General features: G+C 55.7%; 1 protein-coding gene across 7 annotated transcripts; it reads left to right on the forward strand.

The window, feature by feature from the left end:
* Positions 1–26,101, forward strand: SH2B2 (SH2B adaptor protein 2). Of its 7 annotated transcripts, none has more exons than XM_074890247.1 (10): positions 1–60; positions 1,080–1,205; positions 10,362–11,249; positions 14,371–14,472; positions 18,461–18,552; positions 20,707–20,801; positions 21,350–21,532; positions 21,650–21,843; positions 22,606–22,777; positions 23,263–26,101. In XM_074890247.1, exons 3-10 carry the CDS (start codon positions 10,389–10,391, stop codon positions 23,574–23,576), a joined length of 2,013 nt encoding a protein of 670 aa, XP_074746348.1. In that variant the 5' UTR covers positions 1–60; positions 1,080–1,205; positions 10,362–10,388; the 3' UTR covers positions 23,577–26,101. The 7 variants fall into 7 exon arrangements, with proteins under 7 accessions (XP_074746348.1, XP_074746354.1, XP_074746352.1 ...); XM_074890253.1 differs by having other exon boundaries at positions 21,350–21,517; XM_074890251.1 differs by having other exon boundaries at positions 42–60; positions 1,113–1,205.
* The last annotated feature ends 955 nt before the right edge of the window (positions 26,102–27,056 follow it).

Below are 27,056 nucleotides of genomic sequence, written 5' to 3' on the forward strand. Positions count from 1 at the left end.
GGCGGCCGGGCAGTGCTGGCCCGCCGGGAGCCGCGCCGGGAGCCCCGAGCACCGGGCCGGGTGAGCGCATCCCTCCGGTACCGGATGGCGGCCGCGTTTGGCGGCGGGGGAGGAAGGGGGGGAGGGGGGAGGTGCCTTGTTTTCTCGGTTATTCCCTCCCGCCTCCGTTTAGGAGCGGACCCCCCCGCGCTCGGGGGAGGGTCCCCGCTTGCAGCGGGAGCGCGGAGCACCCCCCCCCGCCTCCCCCCTCCCTCTCCCGCCGGCCTGGGGAGGGTCGCCCCTGCGGCAGGGTGGAGGTGGGGGGGCTACCCCAGGCCGCCCCCTCCCCTCGCCGCCGGGCTGGGGCTCCGAACGGGCGGGCCGGGGGCTGCCGCCGCCTTCCCCCCTCCACCCCCCCACCCCGGCTGGTCCCTTCCCCCCCACCCCGGTGAGCATCGCCGCTCCTGCGGCCGGCCCCGAGCCCCGGCGGGGGGGGGGGGGGCGGTGCTGGGGCCGCCCCGGGGGCAGACACCGCGCCGGGGGCAGCTGCCGGGCCGGGGAGGCGAAACTCGCCGGGTCCCGGCGTTGCCCGGCCCGGTCCGGGGCACCCGCGGAGGGGGGATGCTCTGGTGGGGGCACGGACAGCGCGCAAGACCCCGCGTGGATGCTTTTTTCTTTTTTTTTTTTTTTTTTTCCAAATCATTGTTGTTTGCTTGAGCTTTGCATGAGGGTTGCAGGGTGCTTTGGGTGGTTTGCAGGGGCTTCCTCCTCCTGCCCGCCGGGTCCTGCCAAGGGCAGAGCAGCACCGGTCCCGCCTGGGCAGCCAGTGCCTCCAATTCCCGGGGGGGGGCTCCGGGGACACCCGTGGGGCAACGGCAGCTCCCAAACTCCCTAGAGCTCTGGTGAGGATGGGTTGCATCACCTGAAGGCCTTTAGAAAGCTGGAGGGACTTTCTCTCCTGGCCGTTCTGCTTATTTCTAGTTTCTGCTGAAGTGGCTGGTCAGGCTGGAGTACAGCAGGACAGTGGCTTAGGGGTGAGATGTGCCTGGGGATGACTGCACTTGTGCCAGGGCTTGACGGTGTAAAACTTTGCCTTCCAGGGCCCTCTGAGCTGATCTGGTCCCTCCTTTCAGTGTAGAAATTCATCATTTGAAGTTATGCATTCGGCCTGGAAGAACCGCCCTGCTGGCACCTTGGGGACCCTGTGAACTGGAACAGGAGAGGAGGTAAAACTGCTGTGTCCACCCAGCACCCTGCCCAAAACCCCTGGGAGGCCCTGCCACTGTTCCTTTGAGTGGATTCCTCAAAGCTCCCCCTCCATGAGGATTTTTGGTTTGGTTTGTTGGGAGAGGAGTGGAGAAGGACCATGGTTGCAATGCTGGGCGTCTGGGGCTGTGCTTCTAAATAGGGATCGTGCTCCTAAACCACCCAGGCTCCTCTGAAACACTCGGCGCTCCTGCCCTGGGGCCCTCGGCCATCGCGTTTGCACAGACACGTGGTGGTGTGCTGCCAGGAGATGTGCTTAGATGGGATGGCGAGCACTCTTGGACCTCTCCTCTTGCGTTCCTCGGTGTTGCTTCACAGTGCCTCTCCATTGCTGTAACGCTGCAGTGCAGCCCGGGGTGACTGCTGAATAACTTATTTCTAAAAAAGTTGCATAATTCTTGCAGAGATGCTCCAGCCTGTTGACATGCATTTGAGAAGGGTGTGGGTTTGCCTGTCGGTGTCTGGTTTCTCACCGAACGCAAGGCAACCATTCCCCCTGTGCTATCGAGTGGGACAAATCAGTCCTGGGGGCTGCAGGATGGAGCCTCCCCTGTCCTGCTCTGGGCAAGGCTTTGCGGTTAAAGTTGCTGCCTCCCTCGAGTGCAAGCCCCTCGGGGGTGCCGTGGTTGCTTGACTGCAGGGTTACCTCTTCTGGCTGCTCCTCCTGGCCTCTTTCTGTCTGTCCCTTCTTCTCCTGGATGGTGTGAGCACACCTCATGCACCCTCATGGCAGGGTGGTCTTGTCCAACCTCTTCTTGTCCTTCCTCCTTGGAGCTAAATGTCCCATCTCTTCAAGATGAGGATGTTGCTGGCTAATGCCCTTCCTCCTCCTCCTCCTCTTCCTCTTCCCGAGGCAGGCAGAGAAACCCAGTGATGCTTGCATATCTGCTGGTCTTGCTGAATCAGGCTGTCTGGGATGCCCCGGGGCAGTGCTGCCCTCCCTGCCCTTCTCCAGCCCAAAGGCCAGCAGGGCCACTCCCCTCCCCTCCTGGCACCCCTGCGCGCTGGTGCCCTCACTTGCCCTCGGCCTGTTTCCCTGCCCGTGGATGCCGGCGAGGTGGTGGGATAAGAGCTGGAGACTTGTGCCTGGCTCAGTGCTCCGCTTCCTCGTGTGAGCGGAGAGCGGAGGCTGGCAGAGGGAAACTGGGGACCCTGCTGCTGTGGGGAGCCCCTGCTGTGCTCCCTGACTCCCAGGAATTACAGGTTTGAATCCCAGCTGGCTCCATCACAGCAGAGAGGAGGAGAGGTTATTCCTAAAGGGAAAATGGCATCCCAGACCTGATTTTTGTTAAAGGGAAAACCAGAAAGGCTTGGAGAATCCGCTTGCTGTGTGAGCACACGTGCTGCTGGGTCCAGGGTCTGGGCTTGGGGTGTGACTCGATGGATCCCTGCATCCATCAATGCCCACAGATGCTTGATGTGCTTCGGGGGGGGGGGAACCTGGAAAGGGACCCGCTGTGCATCCACTCCAGGGTCCCATCGGGAAGAGGGAGCAGGTTTGTGAGCAGGTTTGTGCCCTGTTACACCGGGTCCTGGTGGCATTTGGCACACAAGACCCTGGGTCAGGAGAGGGATGGCACTGCAGCGGGGCAGTGCCCTGGCCGGGACAGCGGGAAGGAGGGTGGCGGCGAAGTCAGACACAGCCTGTAAATCCCTCCTGCGTGGTCGTGGCTGCCACGCTGGGTCTGAAGCGCTGCCTGCCCAGGAGCTCCCCTGCACAGCAAATGGAAAATGCATATTTGAGGTTGAATCTCCAGCCAGGGATGGCAGCCGTAACAGGGTGTTTTGGCATCATCTGGTTGAGGGGGGGTTTCAAAGCCCACTGGAATTTTTATGAGGTGTTTTGCTTAATACACCACTTAAGCAATTAGCAGTGATTGTAGCAGTCCTGGGTAAGGCGCTGGGTAGAATTGAATTTCCCAAGCTCAGATACCATTAGGCAGCAGTTTAATGCTGTTTGCAGGCGGGTATGAGACATTGATGTGTATGGGGAATTAGATCTGCAAAGTAAAAAAACATAATAAGAAAATTTTGTACAGACCTATGTAACTTTATCCCATGTTTATTATGTGCCATAATTGAAAAACAGTCTTGGGGGGTTCTCTGCACTAATGAAGGGGGATCCCCGGCGGTGAGCCAGGACGGAGGCACACAGCGATGGCTGTGCTGTATCACATCGGGATGCGCTTTGCTGGGCAGCCTGCACCACTGACCCACACAGCTCACTCCCCAAAAACACCCGAGGAGCCCCTTAATGGTGTTGTGATCTACAGGGCAAGAGTGGTCTCTTTAAAAGAGTTTGCACTTGGTTTGGGAACTGCAGTTGGGTTTATGTCGTGGGGCTTTTTCTTTAAATCCCCTGAGTTTCAGGTACATTCAGGGTGGTGAGTGAGCAGGTAAATCTCCCGTTATTTGGCATGTCTGAGTCCAGGAAGGGTCTGTCCTGAGGTACCAGGTCAGTAGTTAATGTATAACACGTGTGTGTGACACCGTGCACCCCGCTCCCGTGTGGCTCCAGCAGCGGTCCAGCCTGGAGGTGGATGTGCAAATAGTTGTACAAGGGCGGGAAGCTGAGAGGAGGAGGAGGAGGAGGAGGAGGGTTTTGTTGTGGGCTGAGGGGCGGAAGGAAATCTAGGCTTAGCGAGGGAAATGTGAGATTGCTTGGTTGGGGACAGGGCTTCGACCACTCCTCTTGGGAGGCGCTGCTATTGTGGTGGTTAAAAATAGACTTTGGACTGGTTACTTTTCTGCAGGAAGCTCCCCGGCCGGAGACAGGCAGGTGAGGTGGCACCCAAATGAGAAGGAAGGACAGCAGCCTCTGACCTCCTTTACCAAAATTTTTTTTTTTTCCAAGAAATAGCCAGTTCTTCTGGGGCATTGAGGGGGTCGTCTTTGCTTTATTTCCAGACACAGCACGCTGCCTCCAAGCCCCAGGCTGCGTTCATGATGCCCAGCTGTAGCGATGCTTTGCACAGCATCACATTGCTGCAAACCAGGGACCCCCCCTCCATGGGTGAGGTTGGGACCCCTCGGGTCCTACGCCGGTGTACCTGGATCAGTGTGCTAAGTGGCTTGGGTGATGCTCCAGCTCCACGCGTGGGCTGGCAGTGTGGCTTCCTGCAAGCTGGATGGAATTACCTGGGGAAGAGATTATCTAAGATCCTGTGGATCCTGTCTATTAACTTGTCTTTATTTTCCAGCAGCTGTCAGCACGGGAGGTAAAATGTACACTGGGGGAGATTTTGAAGGGGAGGGAAAGAAACAACCCTGTGATATGAAGTTGGTCAAAATAGTGGGAAATGGAGAAAATCTGTTTTTGCTGGGGGACTGCCATGGGCCTGAGCTCGGCCTGGCCAATCTTGGCAGATTGGCTGCATGTGGGAAAGAAGAGTGTCTGTGTCCCCACTCCAGCACTGAGGGGCGCTGGCCGGGAGCGGGTCCCTGGCACAGCGTGAGCAGTGCCACGGGCTGGGGGCTCAGTAAGTCAGCGGCAGGGCTGGAGCTGCGCTGCTGCAGGCGGGATGCAGCCCCCAAAGCCTGGTTTATTTGCAGGAGCGTTGGTTCCTGCGGGGTTGGCATCAGGACGCAGAACTAGGGGATTGCACGCAGAGCTGTGAGGACACCGTCATATGTGCAAGATAAGGGGGAAAAGGGTCATTTCTTGCCCATTTTTATCTTTTGGAAATGTCTCCCTTCAGTGTCTGTGCCCCAAAACCCTGCCCTGGAAAACAGCCATCCAAGGCTGCTGGGTTCTTTGGGGGCATCTGTTACGAGAGCTGCTCCAGCTAAGGCTGCGGCTGGACGAACCCCTCATCAGGCAGCGGAAAAAGGCCCAAGAAGTGTTTTCATGCCGCACAGATGTTTTCTAGGCTGCAGGTGACAGGAGGGCCCTGTAGTGTGTCTGGGCAGGGAGTCAAAGCATGCATTTAATGGGGGATTGGTTCAAGGAAGGTAGTTTGACCATTCAATTTGAGGCCAAAATGCTGTTCAATTAATATTTTAGTGGGATGGACAGTAAATGAGAGGAACAAAGATTGTTTCCATTTCTACCTGATTCAGCCAGCCTAAGATCTATAGGGTATAAATAGTGCATGGAGCAATGAGGAGTGCAGAGAGCAGTCAGCTTATCCCACGCTGGGGTTGTGATGGGGATATAAGTGGGCCTGAAGGGATGTCTAACACACAAGGGCAGATAACTTTTGCTTTTTTCCCCCGTGACTTTCTCTTCTTCAGCTCAGCCTCTGTGTGTTAAAGTTCTGATGGGTCTTGAGGACTGGGACCCTTCCCAGCCCCTCAAGGTGGCAGAGGAAGCTCCTGGGAGGACGTCGTTTGGTCTTTGCATGCTTCAGGTGTCTGCTGTGGAAGGGGGGGGACATCAGCTCCATGGCCAATGTGTCCCCTGTCCCTTTGGGCTTGCGCAGTAAGAGCAAAGACGATGCACTTGCTTCCCTTCTGCCATCAGCCCTGAGCCCTGCGTGCTGCTCGCTCTGCCCTGCTGTCCCCGAGGGCAGTCCCCATCCCTGTTTTAGCTATTTTCCCATCTGCCCGGGGCAGGCAGTGCCTTGGGGCCACACAGGCAGGCACCGGGCTCCCTTGTGAGCTGCCAGAGGGGCTGCCTGCCTGCCAGGACCTGCCTGCCTGCCAGGAGCGTCACCTCGCAGCCTGCTGCCGGGGGGCCGCCGAGGTGTCGCCTTGCTCTGGGACCTGCTCGTGACTTGGGGATCTCCCCTGGCCCAGCACGCTGAGGTCAGGCGCTTTTCTGGGGGAGCAGGTGCCTGGGTTTCCTCACGCCGTTCCCGCGGGATTGCCAGCCGGGGCTTTGGGTGGCGTCGGTCTTGCTGGAAACCAAGCAGCTTGCTGGGCCAGGGCAGCCGGGACCAAGCTGGGGACTTCCTTGCCCATCAGCCGGGGCTTTGCTGCAGACCCTTCGTGCAGGCTCTTCCCCCCCTTTCCCAGGTTTGGCCCTGGGAGCTCTCCCACACAGGCGGAGATGGAGGGAGACAGACTTGCTTCTCACCACCTCTATCAGACAGTATCTTTTACCACTGAATTTCAGATCACTTTGGCCCGGCCTGGCTGGGCTGTGCAGGGTGGAAGGGAAACATCTCTTTATTAGGGTTGTTTCCTTAAATAAAGCCCTCGGAGCAAGTGCTGGGCTGGCTGTTTCGGATATCCCATGACCAGCATTGTGTGTTCGGGTTATTAACACCTCATTAGATGTTGGTTCCTCCCCACTTCTCTGGTTCAGCAAATCCCAGTGGCTTTGTCATCTCTCCCTGACTCCTACTTCACCAGAGACTTTTTTTTCATTGTATCTTACGCTTCTGCTGACCGTTTAAATTTCATTTCTTCTTGAGGTCAGTAGCTTACTTCGACTTTCAGATCTTTCTACTTGTGTGTGCCGACACACATCCCCGGTGCAAGGGATGCATCAGCACAGCTTATCAGGAGAGATTGTCATAACATCGCTGCCAGCACCTGGCTTTTGCCTGTGATTGCAACCTGGATTTCCAGTTGGTCGATCCCTAGAAATCCTTTGTTTCTTCCTTCCTTTTTAAACCTTAACTTGCTTTCCCAAGTGACAGCGACAGCAGCGCACAGCTCTGCCCTGGGAGGTGTTTGGGGACTCGTGCAGGTGCGTTAGAAGCCCATCACCAGCCTTTGCCACTCTGTGGCTTCCCTTTGACAACAAATCTCATTTTATATATTCATATGTCTGTGCTCTCGTGTAACTCAGGCCAGGGCCTCGAGGCTGTGGCCCCTGAGCCAGCTCTGGAGTCAGCAGGTAGCCCCTCCAAAGGGGTCTGGCTCCTTCAAAAGGCGCTCAGGAGCACACTGCAACCCTCAGTAAGCTGGGCTGGAAGCGGATGGCCCTTGCTTTCCAAAAAGCAATCGCAGATTTGCTGCTTATTTTCATCTTGAGCTTATTTTCGTCTTTGCTTCCACTGCTCTGCCCGGGGATGCTGTCTGTGGCATGATAAGTTATTTCAAGAAGTGGGGCAGTGCTGTTGGTATGGAGGGGAATGGAGGCACCGAGATTAAAGGTAAATCTACACAGATAATTGGGAGCCTGCTTTCTGCAGAAATCAGGTGAATGTGTACGTGCTGGGGTGGGTGCTGGGGCAGTGATGGCTCTGTGGTCCTGGGGGGCTGCCCCCAGTCACCCCACCTGCTCCCAGCCTCCACTGTGGGGTCCTGGCCAGGGGCTCACAGACCTGTTCTGGGCAGGGGGGGCTGGAGATGCAACACAGGGTTAGCAATCCCCCCTGCTCCCTCAGACCTGCCAGATGTCTCTCCTCTAGGCTTCATTTTTATAAATTGGCCTTTTAAAGTCTGTCATCCCCGTGCAGATGAAAGGAAGATGCTGTGATGCCTCTGTGTGCGTGTCTCCGAGCCTGAGCCTGGCTGTGGTGCTTGGGTGGCGACGCTTTTTGTTTGGGGCTTTATCTTTTTTTGAAGTGCCTTTTTTTTTTTCTCCTTCTTTTTTTCCTTTATCTGTTCAAGTCCATTGCATCTCGGCTTGCCATCCCTCTGTTTCAGGCAGGCAGGCCCTGCTCAGTAGCACCGGTCCCTCTTGGAGAGATTGATGGGGAGAAGCATTCCCCCCAGTCTGTGTGGGGGGACACCCCAGGGCTCAACCCCCAGGGCAAAGCTGAGCTGATCCCTTCTGGCATATGCAATTAAACCCATCACTGTGGAGCTTTCTCTTCCCTCCCCCCTCAAAGCCCATTTCTGCTCTTTTCTTTTTGCACCCTTTCCCCCTCCCTCTCACCATGACCACTTGGATCAGCAGGTCATCATCTCCCCTTTCCTCCCCGAGCCCAAATACTCTTGGCCCGTGGCTTGGTGCCAGGGCAGCTCCAGGGGTGGTGGCAGGGAGCTGGGGCTGTGAATTTTAAAGCCGAAGGGCAGTAGTCGCTGCTGCAAGTGGAGTCTTTAAATTCTCTGCTTGATGATGGATGGATAAGTAGGAATTGCATTTGCTGGGCGGGTAACAAATAGCTTTGCATTTTCTGTTGCTTTCCTACTGTCTCTTGGGGAAATTCAGATACTGCTCCTAAACTGCAGGGATGGTTGTTTTTTTCCCAGCTGGCATGGATCCCTGTGAGCAGGACTGCTCAGGTCTTGGGGAAAGCCCTGCGATGCTGAGGAGAGCCTTGACAGGGATTTCTGCAGGGGCCAGAGCTCTGCTGGGGCTGGTGGCAGTGCTGTGGGATGTGGGGGGCCAGTGTGGGTCTCCAATGGCCATGTGTGTACCCTCTCCTTAATGCCTCCCTGGCACAGCTGGAGCACGGAGCAGCATCCCTGCCTCAAAAGGTGCCACATGTGGGGGGCAGAGATGTTGCTGAGGGGAAAGCTGCATGGTCCTTACGAGACAGCAGAAAATCCAAGCTCCCCTGGTTCTGGCTCTGAAGCAACTCAAGGTTTTCTCTTTCCATCGAGCGCTTTTATTGCCTGTGTGAGTTTCTCCCTGTTTGAGGGGGGTTGAGAGCCACTTCCAGGGATGGAGGTACTCCCAGAGAGCTCAGATGATTTGTGCTGGTGGGTCAGACAGTGTCTCATCTCCATAGGGATGTGCTGGGGAAATGGCAACCAGCACTGGATCACAGTCTTCGGGGCTCGGTCCCACCTGGGGTCTGGTGACCGACGTGGTTGGGGTCTGGAGGACAAGGAGCGGGTTATCCCAGTCCCCAGTGCCTGCCCCGATCCCGTAGCTTGTGCAGTTCATCCGAGCAGTAATTAATTATTGGCCATGTAAGCTGCTGGCGGGTTACTGCGCGTGATTTATTAGCAGGAGTAATCCCTCGCCAGCAAAAGAGCTGCTCTGTGAATGGAGAACAGCAATATCCAGGGGAACTGTCCTGTTTTTCCAGAAGTCTGGCTCCCCAGGCATGGTCCCTGGCTGTCGAGTGCCGGGCAGGAGGCACTACAGAAGGCAGGGGCCTGGAGCATGGCAGCCACTGACACCTCTGGGCTCTGTATTTGAGCCAGCTGAGGTGGATTAGCCAAACTGTTGCCCTCAGGGGGAAGGAGGGGTGTCTGGACACACGGACTGTGTCTGGGGACATGGGCTGAGCAGTGCCCCAGTTGCTCACTGGGCACAGCTCACCATCACCAGCAGGCACAAGCAGTCTCAGCACTGGGAGATGATTTTTGTGATGCAGTCACTGCTAGGGTCCCCCCAGGAGGTGGTTCAAGCTGCCCAAAGCTAGGTACGCGTTTGGGAAGAGCAGCATTAGCACAAAGCGAAGGATGCACACATGGCTTATGGGGTTTTTTCCCCCTGTACCCTACTTACTTGTTGGCTTCTGCTGAGGACCTGTCCTGGGGTTATCAGTCACACCACAGTGCCTGATGGTCAGCACGGAGGGCGAGGGGCAGGGGCTGAGCTCCCGTTCGGCTCGGTCTGATGGAGGTGTGATGGGACAGGGAGGGCTCAGCCATGGCTGGGGGACACGAGAGCAGCACCTGCCCCAGGTGAGATGTTACCGGCCGAGCAGGGTCTGGGCTATAAAGCACAGGAACGAGCAGCTCTGGCAGAGCATGTTGGGCCCGTCTTTGCCAACCAAAGAAGCAAGATCCGTGTCTCTTCAAAAACAATAACAAAATTGATGTGGCAAAGGATCAGGGCAGAAATAGGGATGGAGAAGGAGAGGGACCAGCTGCTGGGTGCGGAGGGGAGGGTGCTGCCCTGTGTGCCCATGCGCTACTGGGATGCTCGGTGCTCCTTCACCCCGTGGGAGAGCTGCTGCTGTACCCAGGTAGAACACACAGGCAAGAGAAATCCTGATGGCGAATCCCCCTGGGCTCCTCCGGTCAGGGACTCCTTAGCGGTTTTATGAGAAATCAATAATGCTTTTGCATGGTCATAATCGTAAAATAAGTACAATTTATGGCTGCTGCTGGGGCCAAGACTTTTTCCGGCGTACAAGGTGGAGGGGAAACAGCACAAAAACACTTTCCCACGGCGTTTCCCTTTGCACCAGGGCTGCAAACCTGCTCTTACATCATGGTGGGGAGAGACCCAGACTCCAGTTTGGGGAGGCGGGGGTGGGCATGGCCACGCGGGGTGGGTTGGCCATGCCTGCACTCATGCTGTCCCCTTGCCCCCACAGCCTGCCGGCAGGTGGAATGGGGCAGCCATGAACGGCGATGCCCTGTGCCAGGAGCCCTCCTCCCCACTCCCCGACTGGAGGGAGTTCTGCGAGCTGCATGCCCAGGCAGCCGCCGTTGACTTTGCCCAGAAGTTCTGCCAGTTCCTGAAGGAGAACCCCCACTACGACACCCCCGGGGCAGAGACCTCCTTCTCCCACCATTTCGCTGCCAATTTCTTGGACATCTTCAGCCTGGAGGTCAGCCGGGTGTTCGTGTCTGACTCCCCCACCAAGTACAACATCGTGCCCTTCGTGGGGCTGCAGAACTGCCACGTTCCCTACGGGCGTGAGGTCACCCCAAGAAAGGAGGAGACATCCACTGAGTCCCTGGATAGCATGGACACCCCGTTGGGTGCCGGACGGTACCTGAGCCCGGCACAGCAGGTGCAGGCACGCAAGGTGTCCTCCTACGGCCAGTCCCGCAGCTCGGAGGACGTCTCCATCCACGCTGCCACCAAGCCCAAGTTCAAGAAAGGCTTCTCCTTGAGGAACATGAGCTTGTGTGTGGTGGATGGCATGAAGGAGATGTGGCATCGCAAGTCCTCTCCGGAGCCTGGTGCTGAGGCTGCCCCGGGTGGCCGGAGAGCCGAGAGGGAGCCGTGGCCCTCTGGAGGCAAGGAGCCTGGTGATCCACGGGAGAAATGGACTCACAAGCTACGACTGTCCAAGGTGCCCTCCTCCAAGGTGGAGCTGGTGGACATCCAGAGAGAGGGGACGCTTCGCTACATGGTGGCCGACGACACGAACTGTGTGGGGAGCTCACAGTGGCAGAAGTGCCGCCTCCTGCTCCGGAAAGCGGTGAAGGTGGAAGGAGAGAGGTTCCTCCTTGAGTTTTATGTCCCTCCAAAGGTAAGTCCTGGCTCTTCTCCACTGTTGTTTTTCTGAGCAATTCAAGCAGCAGTTGGGCTTTGCTTGAGGTTTTTGTTATTTCCACTGACGAGCTGGGATGAAATCCAGCTCTGGTCCAGAGTAGGGTTCAGTGCTGGGTGTCTGAGATGCAAATGGAAGGGATGGTGTGGTTGAAACCCAGCCAACCTGCAAAGCCCCAGTTGCTGCTGTTCCCAGGGCATAGCCCCCTCCTTCCCCACAGCCCCTGGGAGAGATGCTGAAGCCTCTGCCTGGTCCTTCAGCCCCCAAATATCATCAGTCTTGGTGGAAAAGCTCACTCCCCCATCAAGATGTGGGGTGTCCAGGCTATCCAGATGTTTTTTGCTCTTCTACCGTGTTGCAGAGATGTGTCAGACTGGTGGCTCACACAGCAGCAGTATGGCTGGGATTGCTGCCTGGGCTTTGTGCTTTAGATCTCAGAGGGTCACTTGTCTACTTTCTGAAAGCAGGTTTTTTCCTTTTAAAAATAATAATTCATCTGGAGTAATTTTGCATCTGCAAGGCCACCACCAATGCAGCTGTTTGATGCTGGGGACAGAAGACACCGCTGTTGCCCTCCAGGGCTGGAGCACCACCACCATGGATGGGTTTTGCAGCTCTCCTCCCAGACAGCCCCAGCTACTTCCCCTCCTGGCCAGGGGAGCACTGAATTACTCATAATATCACTTTTCCTTGCCTGTATCTTTTCTTCTTCTGTAATTTCAATGAAAGCTTCAAAATCAGGAGCTGGTTTTCACTGCAGTGTGTCCTTGGCATGTCCTCCTTCCCCTTCTCACACGCACCCCTCCCTGCACGCAATACAAGAAATGTCGTCCCTCTTTTCCTGGGGGAAAGGCTGAGTCGTGGAGCCATTTTCTCAAGAAATGTGGATTATGAGACCTTCAGACCGCCTTCACTCCTGGGCTGAGCAAAGGGATGCCTTGTGCTGCCAAACCCTCGCCTGTGCTGTGATTGTGCCTCATCTGTGCTGTGCACTCTCCTCTCTGAAGAGCACAGGGCAAATAGTAAGCTGTTCCCTGGGGCTTTACTAGCTGTATGTGCTGGTAATGAAATCTCAGGTTATTTAAATACCCAGGGAAGAAAAGTCTCATTTACTTCATCTTCTCCAGGACTTTCCTGCTTACGTTTCAGTCCTTGATAGCAAAGCTGGGCCAACACGAGCCCTCACACCGGGCACGCGCTGGGGGCTGCTGCTCCATCAGTCTCGGTGTGCGCTGAACCCCCGGTGACCCTCCGTTTGGTAGAGGGATGGATCTATACATTATACATGGGGACAGAAGGATAGTTCATACTTTTCAACAGCATTTTCTATTTTTCTGAGGCCAAAATGAACCTTGGCACTGTTGGTGTTAGTCCGTGCCCCTTGCCTAACAGTCGCATCTTCCCTGATAAAATATAAAACATGAATTTAAACTCAAGTGCGTCTCTCTAGAGAGCAGCTTAGCACCGGTATGGATGGGGTGCATCGCTGGTAGCTGGCTCGGGGGGCTTCCTCAGCCCAGGGACTGCACGAGCCCCGGCTGGGAGGAAACCACCGTGTCCATGGCATGATGCACGGAGGATGCGGTGAGCTCGGTGGGTGCGGGCTGCATGGAACAGCGATGGCACGTCAGCCCCACCAAAGGGGCAATAAACTCAGGTTAAAATGGAACAACTGCTGCTCTTAAAACATTTAAGAGAGTGCTCATAGAGGGATTTTTTTTTAGTGTATCTTGATTTGCCTCTAAAAATCAATTTTGAAATTATTTTATGGCAACTTTTATGAACATTGTCTGCTCTTCTGTTATAATCACACCCTGCTTTGGTTTACATCTTTCTCCCCTCATCCCATCTTGCTTTCCATCTGGCAAATGATTCAGCTGTAAAAGTGGCACCAGTCTGGCACAGCTGGAGGAAAATGGCTTTTTGCTTCAGCAGCCCACAGCTTTGTTTTGCGTAGGCCCTATAAAAACTATGGTCATGTCTTTAAATCTTTAAAGGGAAGAGCTCTTCTGGAGAAGACCCTTCTCTGGCTCACTGGTGAATGAACACCCTATTTTCTTTCTTTTCGAAGCAGTTGCCTCCTCCTTTCTGATCTTCTGTGCAAACACAGAGACAGAAAAATTCCCCAGGGCAGGGCTGAGCCCTGCAGGGCCAAGATGCTTGTCAGGGCAGTGCTGGGGCCCTCGGGGCTGGCAGAAATGAAACGTCCCAGAGGGGAAAAAGCAGTTCCTGTTCTGTCTTGGATTTATTTCTTTTTTCCCCCCCAAAATGGGAACTGAACCCATTGTTGGTAACCTGCAGCCCTCGTCCCACCCTGTGCACCCAAGGCACCAGGCGCAGGTTTCGGTGACTAAATTGCATCTCTGCTTCCTGCAGCCACGATGCTCCGAATCCCAGAGCCCTGGAGGGGACCAGCCCCCAGGAGCAGCTCTGTGCACTCCTTTGGGGGGATTTGTTATAATTAAAGCAAATATCTGGAGAATTTGTTGCTCAGCAGAGACTTTGAGTGGGAGGCACCGGGTCCTGCCCCATATTGAGGCTTCAGCAAGTGCTGGGGGCCCCAGGGGAAATTCATTTTTCTTTATTTTAATGTAATTAAAATTCCCTCCATGGCTAAGGCTGCTGCGTTGTAGCTTCTCGGTTGAAATGCTGCGCCTGTGCTGGATAAACAGGGTGTCCTCCTGGGCTCCTTTCTGCATAGGAACCATCCCCCATCAGATAGCACAATTCTCTTGCGGTGAATCTCCATCGGGAGAGGGTTTAAAAAGGAGATAAACAAGTGGTCTTGGCAGAGCCGGTGTATCAGCCTGCGCTGGAGCAAGGAAGAGGTTTGGCAGTTAAATGCACTAACCTCCCTATCTTCCACCGGGCCTCCTCTTGGTTTAATTAAAAGAGCTTGGAGTTATCAGGCACATGAGGGAAATCAATGCTTTTTTCCCACCCCCACCCCCCCGTAATAACCGTGCAGGCTGAGCTGTGATCTTGCCTCTCTGAGAGCCCCGCTGCATTGTCCCCTGGGAGACTTTGATTCAATTGAGTGACTTTTTTTTTTTATTGATTGATTTCTTTTAATATTTTTTTTTTGTTTCTCTTTTCCCAGGCTTCCAAACCCAAGGTGAGCATCCCGCTGTCGGCCATCATCGAGGTCCGCACCACCATGCCACTGGAGATGCCCGACAAAGACAACACCTTCGTCCTAAAGGTGAGAGCAGGGCGGCAGCAGCGCGTAGCCCAACGGGAACCCCATCTGCACCCACATCCAACCCCCACTGCAGAGATGCTTAGTCCCCAAGGGGATTGTTGCCTTGGTTTTTAGAGCTGAGATGCCAACAGCACTAACACTCCCCGCGGCATCGCTGCCTCCCCTCCCTGTGTTGTGCCGCCCTCCCCCCAAAAATGATGCAACCTCCACCTGACGACCAGGTATTTTGGGATTGAGCTGTTTGCCTGGCTTTTACCATGGGGTTTTCCTTCTCTGTGTCACCAGGAGACAGGTTAAATTAGTGTCCAGAGACAACATGCAAGGGGAAATGCTCTTTGCTGTGACTGCCTGTGGTTTTGTGACTGCCACTGCCCTGAATCTGTGGCACATGGTGGCCATTTCATGGACATGGGGTGATGGGAATGGCTGCGTGGGGCCACCAAGGCTCTGAGGATCAACCACCCCACACGAGTCTGGGAGCACAAGCAGAGAGTGAAAGTCTCTTTCCAGAAAGAGTTTTCTATATCATACAATGGAATTGTATTAATTAGGTTAATGCTCCCTCCTGCTCTGCCAAAAGGCAGCAGCATGTCACAGCAGATCGGGGCTGAATTTCACCGGGTCCCAGCTCAGGGGGCATCGTGCCACCGTGATGATGGACATGTTGTTGGAGATGGCATTTCTCTCCAGTTAATGAGGCTGTGCCTCATGCTAGTGGATTTATGCTCTCCATCAGAGCTGCTGGACCTGCCTGGCTGGGAGGTGGCATGTGTATGTGTGGGAACACCAGTGTTTTGAGGATTTCTGTGTCCTATCCCTGCTAAAAAAGCACCTCTCTCCCTGATGCTTCTCCCTAAAAGCATGTGGCAAAGGCAGAGCAGAGAGGCCAGGCTTTCCGGCTGAATGAACCTGCTTAAAAGCTTAGAAAACTGTGAAAGCAGAGGAAGTTAAAAATCAAGCTTGGCTTCATGAAAGCCCCTGCGCCTGGTATCCTGCCTGGCCCTGGCGCACGTTCCTGTGGGAAATCACTCTCCATCAAACCCAGCTCCTTGTAAAGGTCCCACACCTTCTCCTGGCAGCCTCCTTCAGGGCACCCTCCCTGCCCCAAGGGCTTCATGCTGTTCAGCCTCAACCTCTGCTGTGGTCAGTGTCCACCATGGACATGGAGGCTGATTCAGCTGTTGTCTTCTGTGCCTCAAAGACCAACCCCATGCCTCTTCTCCTCTCCAGACTGGCCAGCCCAAGGTCCTCCTCGCTTTGTTGCGGCCTCTGGAGAGAAAATACCCCAAAACATACATGGTGCCTTGGCCAGGAGCAGATGGGAAGGATTGCTTCTCCTTTGATTGCTTCTCCTTTCTTCTTCCTCTTTATCCAGCCCAAGTTGATCCAGTTGCTTTCTTCATACCAATGATGAAGTTGACTCACATGCAGCTTGTGGGCTGGTGTAACCCCTCAGTGCTTTTTGCAGAACCGCTCCAGAGTCACAGTTCCCTAGCCCAGATGATCGGTGTGAGCCCAGCGCTCACCCAAGTCCTTGAGGTGGGGGCTGGCTTGGACTTTTTCTTCCACTGAGCATTTCTCAGCTTTGACAAGTTCATTTGAATTCTCGCCTCATCTTCCAACACACTTGCAACATCGTGTCATCTGTGAATTGATTAGGCATCCTCGCTTTTCTTTTGTCCTAATCATGACTGAAGAGCAGCACACGCGGAGTTCTTGGTGTGAAGGTGCTTCTGAGCATATCGCTCAGCTTTGGTCGTTAGCCATCGATAACCCATTAACCATCAATAACTGCTCTTGGAATATGGCTCATCAGCTACTTCTGATCGTGTTTTCTAGATCCCTTACAAGTCTCATCTCAACCATGTCTTGCTACCCTGCCTGCTGGAGTGTCACATCGGTGTCCGAAGTGTGGCCAACACCGAGGATGTGACACTGTTTCTCCCTGCCCCTGGGGCTGTCCTGAGCACGAGCAGATGGGTTTGACAGGGTTTGGTTGTGGCAGATCCCTGCTGGGGGGATTCAGCTCCGGGGTGCTTCCTTGGGTGCCTGTGGAGGGTTGGTTCCTCTGGCTACTGGAGGAGGGCTCTGGGATTGCCCTCTTCCCATCTTCTGAAGCCAGAGGTGCTCTCTACTTCCACCACTAGCAGCTCTGTGTCTGCTTCAGCCATTTCTTTAATTACCCTGGGGAATGCTCCAAACCCTGCCGGTCTGAAAATGCCTGATTTATCAAGTACCCTCCTGCTCCTGCCCCATTCTGGCCAGGGTGCTTACCCTGCCATGGGGTTAATTAATTGCAATCGATCCTTTGAGCAAGCCGAGGCAGCGAACACGGCACTGAGCCCATCTGCTCGCTCCCCATCTCCTGCTGCCCCTTTCCTGCCATTCCAGCCAGCCTTTGCCCTCCTCTCACGGCTGTCGGCACAAGATGCTTTTCCCCTATTCTCGACATTCTTTATTATTGTAGCTCATTTTCTGTCCTGGCCCTTCTTGCTGGGACATCTTCCTGCTGCTCTTTTGTGTTCCCCCTTTGCTGGCTGGACTCACAGAGGGGGTGAAGCACCCCTTGATGCTGGGGCACAGATTAGAGGGGTAAGAAAGGGAGCTGGGTGCCATGGTTTCCCAGCAGCCTTCCTGTGTACGGGGTTGATGTGGAGCCCGATCTCAACCTTCACATGCAACGTGCTGCACTTTGGCAGGTTAGAATGGGTGGAAAAGCCCTTGCCTTGTTTGGGGAGGCCACGCTGGAATAGTTTCTGCCAAATTGCCTAAGAATTAGCCTGCAGCATGTCCCCACCACCCATCAGACACCAAGTACATGCATTTTTTTTTCCATTGCACAAGCAGGCACTTGCAAAATACCCAAGGCCTGCACGTGCTTCGCTTGCTGTCATGCTCTGCGTGAGAGAGCAGCCCTGTCTCCCACACCAGCTTCATGCATTGCCTGCAGAAAGCCAAAGAGGCTCCTTTGCTCTGGTTAAACAAAATGGGGTGGGGGAGACCTTTGCTGCTCCCCTTCCCCTCTGCTCGGGGCAGGATCCATGTACAGCCTCGGGCTGCAGGAGGGAAGCAGGTTGCTGCTCGGCCCCAGCCCAGGCGCTGGGCACCGCTCCCTGCACGCCCTGCTTATTTTCAGGACAGTGATTCAGTTGTTTGTGATTAATTTAATTTGCTAGGAGGTTGTCTCAGCAGGCAATGCGATACCCTCCCGGAGTCAGGGCTGCTTCATCAGCTCGGGAACGCGATGTGCGAGGGGTCCGTGAGGGATGCGGGGAAACACCGCATGGCGTGGCTTCTGAGACCCGCTGCTCTGCTGCTGATGTGGGACTTCTGGGTCCTCCCTGGCCCTGGAAAGGCCCAGCTCCTTTGGGCTTGCAATTTTGGAGGCTCTTTTGCATCCTGATTTTTTTTTTTTTTTTTTTTTTCCTGTTTAAGTGGGTTTCTCTCCCACCCTGTTGCAATAGGAAGCCTCACAGACCAGCAGGCAGAAAGCCTAACAGAAGAGAGGTTTTAAACTCCTGGGTTTAGGGGCCTGGCAGGATTTTGGGGCAGAGAGCAGCATGGCTTCTGCTTAACCTGTGCAGAGCTAGTTTTGGGGGGGCACTGAGGCAGCCCAGAAGTGAGGGATGTTGTCTGTGCTGGAGTGTCGTGCCATGCACCCCCAATGCCACCGGCCAGATGTGACTTTGCCATGGAGGCTGTAAAAACCTTATGATGCGTTTGCTGATAACGGTGGGGTGGGGTTTTTCCTCTGAGCCCTGGCTTTGGTCAGGGGTCACCTTTGGACACACCAAAGCACCTCTGTGGGTCACCCCTCGGCATCCCTTTGCTGGGATGAGGCAGGGCACTTACCCTCTCCCATTTAACCAAAGTGCTGTGTAATAGCAGCAGGTGAACGTGAGGGTCCAGCTGGGTTACGGGTGTGCTTTGCCTCGGGGCGGGTGGCAGGACCCTGGTGCAGCCTGACACTGTCCCACATTGCTTTCAGGTGGAGAACGGGGCTGAGTACATCCTGGAGACCATCGACTCCCTGCAGAAGCACTCCTGGGTGGCAGATATTCAGGACTGCATTGACCCCGGGTAAGGCTCACTGGAGGAAGGTGCTGTGCAGGGACCAGGCTCACCACTGCTGTGATGCCCTCACCACCGAGAACGGGTTATTACCCCTGATGTAATTTTTGCTACTCAGGTTATTACAAAAAGTCCCTGACTCATGCCAGCAGAAGTCTGGAGGCAAAGTTAGCAGGCTGTGCGTCAGAGGTGCAGCCTTGCAGAGCACTGGCTACTTGCTTACCCTTTCCTGCTCCATGTTGCCTCACCAGGCCGAGGCAGGTGACCCAGGAACGCAGCCCTCGATGTGGGAAGCTCCTAACACCCGCCCTCTGAAGCTTTTATACTATATTTGAGCTATTTTCTATGCTTTTTTCCAGTCCAGCATCCATGATATATTTCAGATTCTGCTGGCTAAATAGACTTATGTTTCTATCATGGTGGTATTAATGCTGTCACTGGAGTCACAACAACTCTGCCAAAACTTCTCATCTGCTTTTTCATCAGCCCGTGCATTGGGTTACACTGTAGGGAGGTTCATGTACCCAGTGCTGCTGCCCTTCAGCTGGCTCAGACAGACCCTGTCCCAGGGAGGCAGCATCAGCCCAGGCACTCCCCGGGCTCTGGGGAAGTCCTGGTACTGCTCTTGGCACGGTTTTGGCAAAACAAGGTGCTTAAGCTTGGAACAGGGGCTTAGAGAGGCTCCAGATGCCTCCAGGCTGCCTTTGCCCCCTTCTGCTGGAGAGAGGCAGTTTGGGCACTGCGGGGTCAGTCACCACGGAGGCCGCATCTCATGGGGAGGATGCGCTAATGCACTCCAGGTCTGTGCTCCTTCAGCTCCTTTTACTGTTTTTTAAAATATATAATTCAAGAAGTGATGTTGAGCCTGGGCTGCTGATGGAGGCGAGGCCGGGAAACGGCCATTTTTCCCCACTGCCTGTTTCAGGGCCGGTTTTCCAGCCGGAGCCAAGTGCTGTGGCCATGCTCGCCTCAAGCCATTGCAGAAGCTGCCAGCAGCCCCACGCCAGCCCCTCGCTCTGCTGCCGGCAGCCTCCCAGCCTTTTATGTTTGCTTAGCACCCAGCGCAGTCCCGCTTTGGCCTCCGGACGTGACTGTAAAGCAAATAATAATGAACTCCAGAGCAAATAATAATGAGCTGTTTAATACACCGACACACACGCTTGGTGCCAAGAATGAATTTTCAATCAGCTCCTGATGCTTTTGCCAAGGGCTGCGCGCTGGAGCTGCTGCGTGAGCGCCCGTCGACGGCTTTTCTGCAAAGCGCTGTTGGTTTTGGTTTCCTTCCTTCCTTCTTGTTTTTAACTGGATGCAGCTGAATGACTCCCAATGGCTGATTCACTTACTGGCCACTAAATAATTCAGCAGCTCCCTTGTGAGCCGTTACCACTAACGCAGCCGCTTCCTCGCTGCCTGTGCCCACGTGGCCACCATTAAGCAAGAGTAGCCGAGTGCTGCAGGCAGCTCTGGCAGTGCCGGGCTCTTGTCGGCGGCCAGGATAAAAATAGGCTGTGGAGCAAGTGGGGGGACTTGTGCAAGAAGGGTGCTGAAGTGCATGGGCAGGGGTTGGGCAGCAGGGATGCTCTCTGCGGGGGCTACGCTGCTGCGGCCCCCCCTTGCTCTGTTCCTGCTCACTGTCTCTCTCTGGGCTTCCTGGTTTGGTTTTTTGGTGTCTTTTAGGGACACAATTCCTGTGGGTTGGTAATTCCCTTTGTGGAGGGTGAAAGGGAAAGCACCCTTGAGTGGAAGTGGGTGGTGGGAGTGTGCGTGTGTGTGCAGATGTCTTGCAAAGCAAAGTGCTGAAAGTCAAGGTAACAGATTTCCATCCAAACCAACAAGGTTGCAGCAAAATACTGCAGCTAGGACCGACCAGCATGACCCATGAAGTGAGGGCTTTCAAGCGTTTAATCCCTCCCACGCCAGTTTCTCACCCTGAAAAAGCCATGTTGTTTTGCCGGCCGCTCTGCCTCTCAGTGCTGCGGGTGCAACTGTTGTGGCAGCCCCTCTGGGAGGGAGTGAGGAGCATCGGGATGTGGTGTCAGATCACAGCTGGAATTTCATTTGGTCAAGTCCCCGTCACATGCCTGTGAGCGGAGGTGCCACGCGTGCGTGTCCCTGCAGCGTGGCAGCCAGCGTGTGACCGTCTGCTCTGTGCTCTTCCCCCAGGGACAGCGGGGACGACATCGAGCTGGCGTCCTGCGCGCAGGGAGCCTGTCTGCCGGGCAGGGTGTCCTCCTGCAGCTGCGAGTTCCTGGCTGATGGTAAGGACCTATGTCTGCGCAAAACTCCCGCTGGGGAGGGTGGGCGTCTCTGGGTGCCAGTTCTGGTTTGGAGGAGGCCAGATCCTGCCAGCAATAAAGTTAAGGAGCCTGAAGCAGGTGCTGTGGGGATGGATCTTCCTCTGTCCATCACTGTCCCCTTCCTCATGCTTGTCCCCAGGGAGATGGCCCACCCCTGTTGAACACATCGACATAGCCCCTGTACATCCTGGTATGTGCAGAAAATCAAGTCCCTGGCTGCAGGCACTGGATTCTCTGCACCCTCCATCTGCACAGCCCCACCTCATCTCTATGCCCAACCAAGACACGTGTGCCTCCCATCCTGGTCATGCCAGGGGAAAGAGACCCAGCACAGGCTGAAAGAAAGCCCCCCAAGCTGTGGCCAGAGCCATAACCTAGCCCTGAGATGTCTCCAGGAGCCAGGGGTGCTCCAGTGCAGTTGCTTTCAGAGCAGGACAGCCCCCAGCCTTGTCCAGCGATGGTGGGTAATGCTGAGCCACAAGCTCATCCCTCTACAAACTCCCTTCCAGATGTGCCCAGGCCACCAGACAGATGTGCCCTGCCCAGCGCTCACAACACCACCATGGCCACTGCTGTCCCTGTGCCCCACGGACGGGGCAGGGACTCCCTGGGGGAGCTCCTCACCCATGTCCCGCTGGAGAGCTTCCTGCAGACACTGGAGTCCTCCCCCACCGCTGGTGGGCATCTCACAGGTACCGGGGTGCAGGATGCGGCCCCAGTGCCTCAGTCTTGTGGGTGCATGGAGGAGGAAGGGGTGGGAGAGGGCAATGTCTGGGTGCTCCCTAAAAACCTGCTCTCCCTGTGGCCAGGAGAGGACAGTGAGGCGGAGGCGGAGATCAACCTCTCCGACTTCCCCTGGTTCCATGGGACTCTCTCGCGGATCAAGGCGGCTCAGCTGGTGCTCTTTGGGGGTGCCCGGAGCCACGGCTTGTTTGTCATCCGGCAGAGCGAAACGCGGCCAGGGGAATATGTGCTGACCTTCAACTTCCAGGGGAAAGCAAAGGTGGGTGTCCTCTGCTTCTCCCTGAATATTAGTGCCAGCCCTGCCCGGCACCCTGGGCTCCTTCCCGCCCTACTGGGGCTCTGCATGCAAGCGGGTGCCATGTGGTGACCCCAAACACGGCAGCTTATCCCTCAGGACCACCTTTGTCCCCCAAGAGCCCTCTGCACCCCGCGCAGCCCCTTCAGCACTTTCCCAGCTGAATCAGTGCCTGCCACATGGGCATAAAGTTAAATACCCCACAGGATCCCACCATAGCCTGGCACATCATCCCCTGCCCTCTTCTTGTCCGCTCTATGTCCTGAAGTACACGGATGCACTATAAAAAAAATAACCCACATGTAGTTCTCTGCTAGATCCCTTTTCTACCAGAGCGCACACGCTGTGAGAGGTTAAGATTTAACTGCCTGGTCTTGTCACCTGTCCTGCAAGAAGTAGTTCAGGTGGGCTGTGAGCTTCCCCAGGCTGTCTGTGTCACCAGGATTGGGGCTGCAGCACCCCCAGCTGCACCCAGCTGCCCTTCTCTGGCCATTTCTATATGGTGTTCATCACCAGGAGGGGACAAACTTCTCCTGGGGCTGCAGTGAGTGGGGTTTTTCAGGAAACATCCTGCAGCAGGAGACCATCCCATCCAGGCAGGATAAAAATAACATACACTGGGAGCAAACCTCCCGTGGTTGATGGAAGTGGCTCCTTCTGCTGATTGCAAGGACGAATCTCACCCTTGCAATCCCCGGCTCACCCGCTGGCCTCCTGCGCTTGCAGCACCTCCGCCTGTCGCTGAACGAGAGCGGGCAGTGCCACGTCCAGCACCTCTGGTTCCAGACCATCTTCGACATGCTGCGCCACTTCCACACACACCCCATCCCCCTCGAGTCGGGCGGTGCGGCTGACATCACCCTCCGCAGCTACGTCGTGGCCCAGAGCCCGCTGCCCGGTAGGTGCCGGGGCCAGGCAGGGGCCCGGCTGCCTGTGGAGGGTTGGATTGGTGGTTGGGCTGGGATCTTGCGTGGACCTAAAAGGGACTGATCCCTGGGATTGCCCCACCAACCCACCTCCTTAAAGCTGTGCCCATGATGGTGTGCGTGGCTCTGGAGATGCACCAAGGTGGGCGTTATCCCATTGAAGGTGGGCAGGGAGGACCACGCAGCAGCAGGACTGTGCCAGGGTGACCCGTGTGTCCCTGGCTGTGGGTGTCAGTCCCCTGGCTTGGGCAGGAGAGTAGCAGAAGAGGGGTCTGCGGGGCTTGGAGCAGTCTGCTCTGGTGGGAGAGGGTGGGCAAGGTGGGTTGGGGAAGGACAGGGTCAAGGATGGAGAGGGCAAACAAGGGAAAGAGTGAGCATGGGATGGTGTCAGTGAAGGGGCGGTGGGGGGCAAGCCCCCAGGCAGCATTGGAGGGTCAAGCTCCTGTCTCCCTTGCAGACACCGGCCCCCCGCCAGCCCTTGTGTCGCAGCCTCCAGGCTGCCGGGTCGACCTGCCACCTCCGCACTACTTCTGCAGCACAGCGCCCACCGGCCCGCCGGCCCCACTGCCCGCCGAGGGGGTGGCCGTGGCCCCCAGTGTCACCGTCCCTGCACCCTACCACCGTCTGGAGGGTGCCCTGGGCCCCCGGAGCCGCAGCGACAGCGCCGAGCGCCGGCCGGAGCCCCCCGCCGCCAGTGCCGAGGACTACCACGAGGCTGACGGTGCCCGGAGCCGGACCCGGGCGGTGGAAAACCAATACTCCTTCTACTGAGCCCCCGCCGTGTCTGGGGGCTGGATGGTGGGGGGATGCAGGGCACCCATGCCCCTCACCGCTGCACCAGCCTCGCCACCTCCTCCTGCCACCACCAGCAACCCACCTGGGATGTCCTTCTTGCTCCCTGCCACTTTCAGGAGCCGTGCCAGTGGCAGGTGATGTCCCGGCTGGACCCAACGCCAGCCCCGAGGTTGGGGCAGTGCTGGGGGTTTGGGAGGCTGAAAGCGTCAGTGCCATTTTGGAGCTTGCAGCCTCTTCTCTTTCCCTCCGGACCAAGAGCTCTCCCGGGGCCAAGCCACGCTCCCTGTATCTCCTCCCGGGGATGCCCATCGTGGGATGGCAGCCCAAAGCCGTGATGGGCTCCATCCTCCAGCCAAAGCACCTCAGCGCATCCCCTCTGGGGTGAGAGCCCAGCATGGCCAACAGCTCTTCTGGCACCATTGCCCTGCAGACCAGCTGCCGAGGGGTCTGGGGTTTTGGGATGACCGTGGAAATGGAAGATCCCCATGCAGAGGCTTTTCTGGCACACACAGATCTGTGCACCCAAGAGGGCACCACTGCAGAGGCATAAGGGTTTATCTAGGCTGGCTTTCAGGCTCCCTCTGGGGCACGCGTTTCCCAAAAGTTTTTTTCCAAAGTTTAATGAATTGCATTAGCAGAAGGCTTTTCCTGCTGTCCGGCCGTTTCTGTTCCTTTGTCCTTTCTCTCCTTGCTGTACCTGCAGAGAGTCTGTGGATAACCCCTTTCTTGCTCCCTCTCTTCCTTGCTTTTTCAAAACCAAAGCTTTCTGCAAGGGCATTGGCTCAGCCTTCTGCCTTCTCTCTATCGCAGCCAGGCAGTATTTTCCATTGCTCAAGGCAAACATTGAAAAATATGACAACGCCTCCGCTTTGCATCAGTTGTTAGTCATTCGGGATGTCTTGGGGCAGGAGGGGGGGGGGGCGGTGTCAGAGAGAGGCCAGGGGCTGTGCCTCGAGGTGAGGGGCAGCCTCACCCTGCAGGTGTTCGGCTGGGCTCCCGGGAATGAAAACACTACACATCTTCAGTAGATGCTATTGATGGTTATTTTTTTCCTGAGAAAAATAGAAATGCCCAAGAAGAGCAAAAGCAATGGGGCTGCCACCAGGTGGGTGAACAGCCAGCCGGTGCAGAGGGCTGGCCCAGGCTGACTGCAGCGATAGGCAGGATTTCCCTCACCGATGGCTGAAATCTCTCCCCAGCAAAGGTAAAACCCTGCCAGCGATGGCTGTAGAAGCACTGCTGCTGGGAAGGACCAGGAACTGCAGCGGTCATTGCTTCTTGGTGGCTTTCTGATAGACCAGTGCAGCCACATGCATCTACTGCAGAAAAAGGAGGTCCCCTGATAGAGGTGAGCCCTGGGAGAGAGTGTACAGCAGACACCTGCTGTGGCCAGGTATGCACAATGTTGTCGATGCTTTTCTACAGGTCACTGAAGCCCTTAGGGTGGTTTTACAGGCCAGGCTGCTTACCAGGATTGTGTGCCTCCTGTGGGGTGGGAGACCCTCTGAAAGGGCAGCTTTGCTTGCAGACAGTGCTTGCATGTCCCTCTTCGTTTGCCTCACACAGCTTTTCTTCCCCATCACCAGGACTCCTGGCTCCTCCTATGGCTGCCAGGCCTGGGTGACAGTCTAGCAGGACCTTAGCGAGGTGGCTTTGAAGTGTCTGGATAGGTCGCCAGGTAGAGCAGGCCCCACCCTGCTAGATGTTACCACTTATTGCAAAGAGAGGTATGAGCTAAGCCACAACCTAGCTCAAAACCTCTTGAATTTGCCTGGAGTTTTGGGTCAGGTCAAATTTTTTTTTAGGTGCCTTCTTTCCTGAGCTAGCAAAGCATGTCTCCAGCCCTGGAGTTGTTTGTCCCTCCTACTTCAAGAGGGCAGGGAGGGTGTCTCCAAGGCTCTTTGCCTCTTCCTGCAATGTGAAAGCTGCCTTTCTGGCCCGTGAGTGCGTGAGACAAGGGCTGGTAGATCTCATTCCTGCAGCAAATGCCATCTTCTCCCCAAACACATGGCCCTTCAAACAGCAGCAGGAGCAGTTTGCTCTGGTGGGGGTATTTCTCCTTCCTCAGCACAGCTAAAACCCAGCTCGGAGGAGTTCATGCAGCCAGGAGAGGCCAGATGGTCTTGCTGGCTGGGTTTGACATGGACCTGCTTCCTTCACACACACGGTGAATGAGGGGGGACCTTCAGATGTGGCACAGACATCGTCATTCTTGTTCTTCACTGAGGTCCCAACAGGCCGGGTGGTTGTGGTGGGAGCACTGCCTTACAGACCTTCAGATGTCAGCTGATGTTTCACCTTCTGTGTCACAGGATAGGAAAAGGAGAGGGAAGCAATGATCTGCAAGCAAAAATGTTAATTTGTAAATAGGGAAGAGTCTGGAAGAGTTTACTGTTCTGTAGAATAAATTAATTTTATTTAAAAAAAAAAAAAAAGGACTTGTTAAACAAATGGAGAACTCGTGTTCCAGTTTTAAAATAAAATCACTTGCAAAAAGGACAGCGCATGAGCTTGGGGCTTTGCTGGATTTGCTACATAAAAAAAGAAAAAATAGAGGGAGGATGCTCTCCTGCTGCATGTGTGTAGACCTTGTTGCTATCTCGAGGCAGTTGGGGCTGGGCTCAGACTGCCTCTGCCCAATGGAGTGCACTGGGGGGTTTATTTCTCACTGTGGAGCAGAGGGAGGTGGAGAACAGGACCAGGCTGCACAGGGCAGGGTTTCCTCTCCTCCCAGTCTGTTATTTTCTTTGTCTGGTTTGTCACTGGTGCAAGTCAGAATGCCTCCACCCCTGAAGCAGTGCAAAGAATAGTGAGTTAGCAGCCCTGGGGCGTGAAGATGGACCTCCCTTGCCAAAGGCCTGTGCTACCATCTCCTAGCAGCCGAGTTCTCTGTAGCATGTCGTTCCCCCCTCCCATGCCGTCGTCTCTCCTGGGAAGCAGTGCCTCACGCTCTGCCATCGTATGTCTTCCTAGTGTGCTCTCTTCTGCTGCGGATCCCCCGGGAAAACTGGTACGTTGTCCCAGACTGCGCTGTCACAGCTAAGCAGCGTGACAGACACGGCTTCCAGACGCAGCTAACACATGGCTTTTGGGGGGGTGGAGGGAGCTGCTCAGCTCTGTAATCAGGCCACAGTTGTGTCATGATCCATTCACAACAACGTTCCCTCCCCAAAAGTGTCCAGAGCCTGTTCACCGGTCCAAGAGCTCTTCCACCAGGAGCTGGGCAGCTGGGGAGGCGACAGCCCCTCTGTACGGGCTCCTCCTTCACTGCCCGCAAGGCACGCTGTGCCTGTGGGACAGCTGCTCCTCCTGCCTCACCATAAGCTGTTCACACCTCAGCTCATTAGCAAATTGACTAATTACAGCATTAGTTTTGCTGGAAAACATGCTTTCCATTCTTTTCACAGGGTTCCTGGGAGGGCAGGGGTGGGATGCAACAGCCTTGTGCATCAAACA

The sequence above is a fragment of the Strix uralensis genome, chromosome 20 (genome assembly GCF_047716275.1).
Source record: "Strix uralensis isolate ZFMK-TIS-50842 chromosome 20, bStrUra1, whole genome shotgun sequence".
Classification (NCBI taxonomy): domain Eukaryota; kingdom Metazoa; phylum Chordata; class Aves; order Strigiformes; family Strigidae; genus Strix; species Strix uralensis.